The sequence below is a fragment of the Alexandromys fortis genome, unplaced genomic scaffold (assembly GCF_014885135.2).
Source record: "Alexandromys fortis isolate MF-2015 unplaced genomic scaffold, M_Fortis_MF-2015_v1.1 scaffold_139, whole genome shotgun sequence".
Classification (NCBI taxonomy): Eukaryota; Metazoa; Chordata; class Mammalia; order Rodentia; family Cricetidae; genus Alexandromys; species Alexandromys fortis.
This window is the reverse complement of record NW_026068020.1, coordinates 46,490-53,991: the sequence shown is the minus strand read 5'-3', so window position 1 is coordinate 53,991 and position 7,502 is coordinate 46,490. Positions and strand designations below refer to the sequence as shown.

At 46.8% G+C, this 7,502-nt stretch overlaps 1 protein-coding gene across 1 annotated transcript; it reads left to right on the top strand.

Moving 5' to 3' along the window:
* Positions 1 to 2,675: 2,675 nt before the first annotated feature.
* LOC126514293 (olfactory receptor 12-like) lies at positions 2,676 to 3,626 on the top strand. Its single transcript, XM_050163100.1, has one exon. The coding sequence runs from the start codon at positions 2,676 to 2,678 to the stop codon at positions 3,624 to 3,626; it is 951 nt and encodes a 316-aa protein (XP_050019057.1).
* The last annotated feature ends 3,876 nt before the right edge of the window (positions 3,627 to 7,502 follow it).

Here is a 7,502-nt window from a genome sequence, read left to right as displayed (position 1 = left end):
AGGGAGTTAGATTCCCAGCTGTCAGAGGGCCAGCACCCCCTTAATTGGCCATGGGAGGCCAGGAGTCCCATGGCTAAATGCAGAGCATCCTTTCCTGCAGAGTGACCTCCCCATACTGTTTCCTGCTTGCAGTGACAGGGAGCAGGCAAGGTGAGCAAGCCCATGCTTTTTTCTCTACAAAACCCAGAACCTGTCACAGCCAGAACCTGCATTTCCTGAACCCTCACGGCCACCCAAGTGCCCACCTATCATTGTGCTCACGTCCCTCTGCTTTGCAGGAGGCACAGATGATGTGATTAAGGGACATAATCAACTGATGTCCACACCACGCAGCTGTCACAGGCCAGACTCGGCAGCGTGGGGGCTCCAGAAGCATGAGTGTTGGCTGTGTGACCTTGGGGTAGACCTGACTCACTCATGAAAGGTAAGTTCATTGTCTCACCTGTGAGGAGTAGGAAACTATGTAGGTAGAGATTGGAAGGAAAGAATAAACCATGTTCCCTTGGGGCCTGCCTCAGTAAGCTGACATAGCCTATCCTGATCACCCCTAGCTTTGGCGCAGTTTAGAGTGTGCAGGGGTTTTTTGAGGTGGGGGGGGGCTATTGTTTTTCAACCTTATTGAACACTAGCTCCAATTCTGCAGGCAGGTAGGCTGAAGCTCTTTATCCAAACAGATCACAGGAGGCAAAGATGCTGCCGGCTCTGGAGGAGTGGGGTTGGCATGTGCAATGGTTGCTGCCGGCTCTGGAGGAGTGGGGCTGGGGTGTCCAATGGTTGCTGCTGCCTCTGGAGGAGTGGGGCTGGCATGTGCCATGGTGCTGCTGGCACCCAGTTCTCTCCCAGCAGAGAACTGTCTCCAGCCCATGCTTTCCTCCCACCCCACAGCTGTCATTAGATAAGCAAGCTGGAGAGATCAGGCTTATGGGGGTGGGGGTAACAGGAAGCAAAGGACCAGCTTTCCTCTCAGTATCACACTCGTTACTATGGAAATGAGTGTGTGTGTCTGGTGATCCCTGGTGACTGTGTCAAGAGTGTGAGCACAAAACAATTCTCTGCATATCCTTGAGCTCACAGTAGGAAATTTAGCTTTATAGAGCATGGTGGGTTCAGAAGGGGCCCCTCAGCTGCCGTAGCACTCCTGTGTGAAGGTGAACCATAGAGGAGAGGACAGAACATGGAAAAGGAGCCCACTCAGACCGGAGAACTTTCCTAACTCCCAGAATGATAGAGAAGGGACATCATGCCAGTCTACCCAAGTTCCTCAGCATAGCCACTTCCTGTCTTGGTCCTGTGTGTATCGGTACTGTAGTGACCACAGTCAGCCTCACTCAAGACACTCGTGGCCTTCCAGTACTGTGAGCACTATAGGAAAAAGTGGCCAGGAATGGTTTGAGAGCATTTGGGCAGATGCTAGTCTATCTGTTTCTCAGATGGGAAAGGGTGTTATCTTGAGTAAGTACAGAGCAGAGTTGGCAGCAAGAGCAGTTTTGAGGGCACAAGGATGTCACCAATAAATCAAGGACCCATGAGGACTGAGCTGTCTCCTCTCTGGGTTCTATCCAACACCAAGACATTGACTGGAATTCCCTGGCATACACAGATAGCCACTGAATTCCATGTCCAGAGTAAAAAGACTTGGTCTTGCATGGGACAGACATGTCTCAGTCTCAGCTGGGAAGGACTGTCCCCTGTTCTCTTTTCATCTGGAGATGAAAGGTTCACACAGCCCAACTTCTGGAAGGGCAGGAGGACCTTGCAATATTCTTGAATCAATGAGTATGACGAGGTGTGGAAGATTTGGGGTAGAAGTCAGGAGATGGCGGTACTCATGGCACAGGCTTCCATTTGAGAAAGTAGGATCCTTTCAAGCATCCTTCCTTGAAAGCCCCAAGGCTGAAGTAGAACAGGAGACGGAGCTGGCAGTAAGATAGGGTTTGATGTCATGAGCATGTTTTAAACATGGCTAGGCCCCAGTGTTGGCATTTGTCAGGACATGGGTCTGGGCTGCTCTCTCCCCACGATCTCCAACATCTTGACAAGTACAGGAACCCCTCCCATCCTCAAGGGAGCAGAGTCTGTGCTTTGGTTGAGGCTGTTCACCTGACATGGAGTCAGAGATGCTGAGCTGAGATCAGCAATCCTGCAGGGGCATGAGCACAACCTGGAGAGAGCTGTTCCCCTTCTCTGAGTCCAGCCTAGAGATTGCAAGTTACCTACCCCAACTTCTGGGATGTCAGCAGGTATTTTTGTCCATTCTGTGATCAGTGAGTAAGATGGAATGGCAGGATTGGATTGGGGGGTGTCTTTAAAAATGGTACCACTCGGGAGTGTCTCTGGAGGTTGGACAGCAAGCAACTCAAAGTTTAGTGTGGGCATACTGCAAGGCTGTCTGTACCTAAGCTTCACTCAGCTCAGAAACCATCTCTGTATTCCCACAGCCCAGCTCAGGCCTCTGCATAGACAGGACTCACACAACACGTCCTCAGGAAATAACTTAAGTCTGAGGCAATGTCCCCTTTCAGGCCACACTGGTCTAGCTGGAAGGAGATCCAGACCTCTTGGTTTGTGGACAGCATGTCACTGACGAGTCTCGTTGCTCCATGGGGCACATGGCTTTAGAGATGAGGACTGTTTCCTTTCTGCCTCCATCATCCACTCTTTAGCTGTCCCTACTGATGGCCACAGCAGTCCATGGAAATGGAAGTCTCTTGGCAGTGTCCTTGCAGGGGTTCGTGCTGGTGGGATTTGAGGGAGGTGCAGAGACCCAGGCCCTGCTCTTTGCTGTCTTCCTGGCCCTGTATGTGGTGACCGTTCTAGGAAACCTCACTATGATCATGGTCATCACCCTGGATGCCCGCCTGCACTCCCCCATGTACTTCTTCCTCAAGAACCTGTCCTTTGTCGACCTCTGCTACTCCTCTGTCATTGCCCCTAAAGCCATGGCCAACTTCTATTCTTCCAAAGTCATAGGAGCTGCCGGTTGTGCTGTGCAGCTGTTTTTCTTCTCCTTTCTGGGAACGACGGAGGCGCTGCTCCTGGCTGTGATGGCCTATGACCGCTTTGTGGCCATCTGTAGTCCTCTACACTACCCAGTGACCATGTGCCCCACAGTCTGTGCTTGCCTTGTGCTGGCTGCCTACTGTGGAGGCTGCCTCAACTCCATTGTGGAGACCAGCCTCACGTTTCAACTTCCCTTCTGCAGCTCCAATCGCATCGACCATTTCTTCTGTGACGTGCCCCCTCTGCTCCAGCTCGCCTGTGCCAACACCTCTGTGAATGAGTTGGTGATGTTTTCTATCTGCGGGTTCATTCTAATGGGGGCAACATTGGTCATCCTGACTTCCTATGGCTACATCGCCATGACCATCCTCGGCATGCACTCGGGATCCAGGCACAAGGTCTTCTCCACCTGTGGTTCCCACCTGACAGCCGTCTCCCTGTTTTATGGAACTGGCATTGCTATATATGGCCAGCCAGGTGGCGTGGCATCTAAAGAGCAGGGCAAGGTGGTCTCCATCTTCTATACTCTGGTCATCCCCATGCTCAACCCCCTCATCTACAGCCTTCGCAACAAGGATGTGAAGGACGCCCTGCAGAGACTGGGGCAGCGACGTGCAGCTGTGTGAGGGAATGTGGCCAATAAAGGACGAAGGGCGTGGTTGTGTGGAATGCACATCTCATCACTAGAGCGTTCATGTGTGTTTTAAGTCTTGCATTCTTGCTTGTTTCTGGGTAGCTTCCTGTATGCTTCCCTCCTTCCTGCATTCTTGTTTGCCTTCTTCCATTACCTTGTATCTCAGGAACAGCGAAGTCTCATGGGATAAACACTACTGAGTTAGGACGATTATCCGTAAGGATGAGGCTGCTTCTGAGAGCAGAAATAATCACCCCCTGGGAGCCAGCTTTCCCTCCAAACAGCAAGGGGTAACTTAGGCCACTCTGTAGAACTCGAATAGAGAGCCCCCATGATGAGCATGACCAGCCACACTACCCCATGTGTCCTCTTCTCAATTTCTGTCCCATTCAACTTAAAATTCATGCCAGTACCCCATAAATGGATTTGGGTCACTAAACCTTGCTGTCCATTTTCCACCATGCAGTTTCATTAATCAAACCATCTCTCCGTTACTCTAGGCATCACTTGACTCTGTGAGTGGCATATTGGGACAGGTGGCCAAGCCCATTGGAGCTGCTTGGAGCAGGGGTTTCTGCCTTAAAATTCCTGTTATGTTCTGAACTAAAGAGAATTTTATGTGAACTCTCATTTTAGATAGTAATTTAATATATCAAAATCCTTCTGGGGGAAGATCTTTTATGTTGTAAACACCAGATAACTACTATCCACAGAAAAATCTAGAAGCACCTGCATGTATGGCAACCTCTGAGTTGGAACCTTGGTCACGACACCAACACAGCTAAGTAGATTTGCCCATATCTATATGAACGTTGAGTCCAAGCTTATGATATAACAGAATGCATTAAAATCACTTACTTATTTGGTTCAGTTCATTTTAAAACCTCTTGCTGTTGCTGTTATGCAGTCCAAGTAAACCTTACTGATACAGTCCCAAGCCAGACTGAAACTAATTCTTGCATTTCTGTACTGTAGCTAGAATGGGTTTGAGGTGGCAATGTTGAATAACTGACTTAATTTTTTTTAGAATACATGGAAGAAAAGGAAAGGAAATACCCAGGTAGGGTATTTTCTATATGAAAGGGGGAAATCAAAACTCTGTGTCAGTATCACACAGAAATATACATACAATAAGAATAGCAATTCACGCTGGACGGTGGTGGCACATACCTTTAATCCCGGCACTCGGGAGGCAGAAGCAAGCAGATCTTTGTGAGTTTGAGGCCAGCCTGGTCTACAAGAGCTAGTTCCAGGACAGGCTCCAAAGCTACGGAGAAACCCTGTCTCAAAAGACCAGAAGAAGAAGAAGAAGAAGAAGAAGAAGAAGAAGAAGAAGAAGAAGAAGAAGAAGAAGAAGAAGAAGAAGAAGAAGAAGAAGAAGAAGAAGAAGAAGAAGAAGAAGAAGAAATCATAGACACATACCAATAGCGAAACTAAGTGGCATTTAAGGATTACATGAGACTCTGCCCAAACTTACCCTAACCACTCTACCCCTGGCACCAAAAAGTAAAGCATCCCTAGGTCCCATCACCTGGTCTTAACTTTCCCAGCCTGCCCAGCTCCCAGTGCTGACAAGAGGAGAGTTCTCAGACCCCCACTACTGGGCCCAAACTTCCCTGTCCTGCACAGTATCTAGTACCAATGTATGAGGCATCCCATGGACTCTCCCCTAACTTTTACAATTCCCCCTAACTACCCTGCTGACCAATAAACAGTCCCCAGGCCCACAGTTCCACTCAATGAGCTAATTCCAGACGCTCAACTTCTAGTACAAAACCAGAAACAACTCCAAGATCTAAGAGAGCATGTCTCCTCCAAAACGGACTGATCCTATAATAATGGACCCCAGTGAGAATGGCCTCAAAGGTCTTCCTGGCAGAGAGTTCAAAATAACAGTGATAACTACATTTGAACAACTCAAAGACAACATGGACACACTCCAAGGAAACAAAACCAAAGGTGGGTGAAGTCAGGAAGGCAATACAAGATGTGCAAATGGAACTCAGTGAGAAGGTAGAATTACTGAAGAAAAGCCAAACTGAAATGGTAGTAGAAATGTTGATGTTGGTGGTGTTTTGTTTGGGTTTTTTGTTTTTACTAAGATAGAAAAAAAATACAATATTGGGTGCATAGGGAAGGAGGTGAGGATCTAGAAGGAGTCAGGGGAGGAGAAATAATACAATTAAAATATATTGTATGAAAATTTCAAAAATAAATAAAACATATAATTATGCTTTTAAAACAACTTAAAAACGAAAATTTAATTAGATGAATAATTTCAATAGCTATGGCCAGGAGAACTAGTTGGCTGAAATGGGCAATACATAAAGGAAACTCACCCATCCTCCCAGGAGCATTTGGGAACCACCCTGGAATAAGATATATTGTTTTATCCAAAAAGGAAACATAATCGGGAGGACAAAACTGAGGCAAGTGGTGGCTGTGACCTTAAGCTGTTCCTCAAGGAACTTTGAGGAAGACTGTCCAATATGGGGAGCACTGTCCCAAGTAGGGACATGTTGGGCTCAGATAACACTGTCCCAGGTAGGGGTTTCCTTCATGTTGGGCTCAGATGTTTCCATTGCTATCATGGGAGTCATGGTGGAGCCTGGTTAGCCTAGGAACTCTCATAGATCTGGGTCCAAGGACATAGCATTTCATTAGGGCAAGAGTTCCCAGAAACATAAATGTAATCATGTGAGACACATGAACACAGGTACAACCTCACCAAGAGGAATAGATGTGTTCACTAAACAGCTCACCTTGTCTACCAGACACGTTGTATGAAGATTATAAAGAGCAACTTTTTTTGAGGGATGAGAAACCCAGGCCTCCATGTGCCATGTAGAGATATACTCCATGCTTCTGAAGGGAAACAGGAAACAGTACCACTGTTGCTGACTGTTACATAACTTAGGATGCTACTCATAGGACACAAATGGCAGGAACAGAAGAAACACAGATGATCCTTCCCTGATATATTCCAGGCCAGGACGGAATGGATCATGTCAGTCTGGCTGTCGCTAGAGGAACAAAGAGGCAGTACCCTTGTCACCCACAAAGACAAGCTTGACAGAGGCCTCAAACCCAGAAGTGACCCATGAGAAATGCAGATATCCGCAAGGACATTCTCAGGAAGACTCCAGCTTCTCAGAAGATAAGGCCAACGGTTCATGAATAAGACCTCATTCAAGTAAAGCAAACAAACAAAGCAAAAGTCTCTACACCAAGGACACAGTTAATCAAAAATATTCTCAAATTATTAATATAGCAGGATTAGTATCTAGAATATGACAAACACTAAAAGCCAAAACAGAACCTAAGCTACATGGTTCCACACATATGTACTTACAGGCAACACTATCTGAACTCAGAGAATTAGAGAGAAAGCACACATGAGCACATATAAAGTAGCAAGGGAAAGTGATGGTGGGGATGTGGGACCAGATAGAGTGTAGATTTGAGCAAAACGCATTATGTTTATGAATGAAATTCTCAGTCAATAAAAAGAAGGAAATATGTTTCAACAAAAATCAAATGACCCAATCAATAAATGAAACAAAGAGCCATTTCTCCGAAGATGGAACACAAATAGCCAATAAACACACAGGAGATGTTTAACTTCACTAGCCATCAGAGAAATGTAAGACTACAGGGAAGGGATTAGACATGGTTCAGTGGTTAAAAGCTCTTGGTACTCTTGCAGAGGAACCAGCACCCACATGGCAGCTCACAAACATCTGTAACTCCAGTTCCAGGAGATTCAGCACCCTCTTCCAGCCTCCGAGGCTCTGCACACATGGGATGCACATACGTACATACAGGCAAATACACATAAAATAGAAAATAAATCTTTTTTTGCTTACTT

Coding starts and splice junctions, on each gene's coding strand:
- LOC126514293 (XM_050163100.1), top strand. CDS start 2,676: ATGGCCACAGCAGTCCATGGAAATGGAAGTCTCTTGGCAGTGTCCTTG.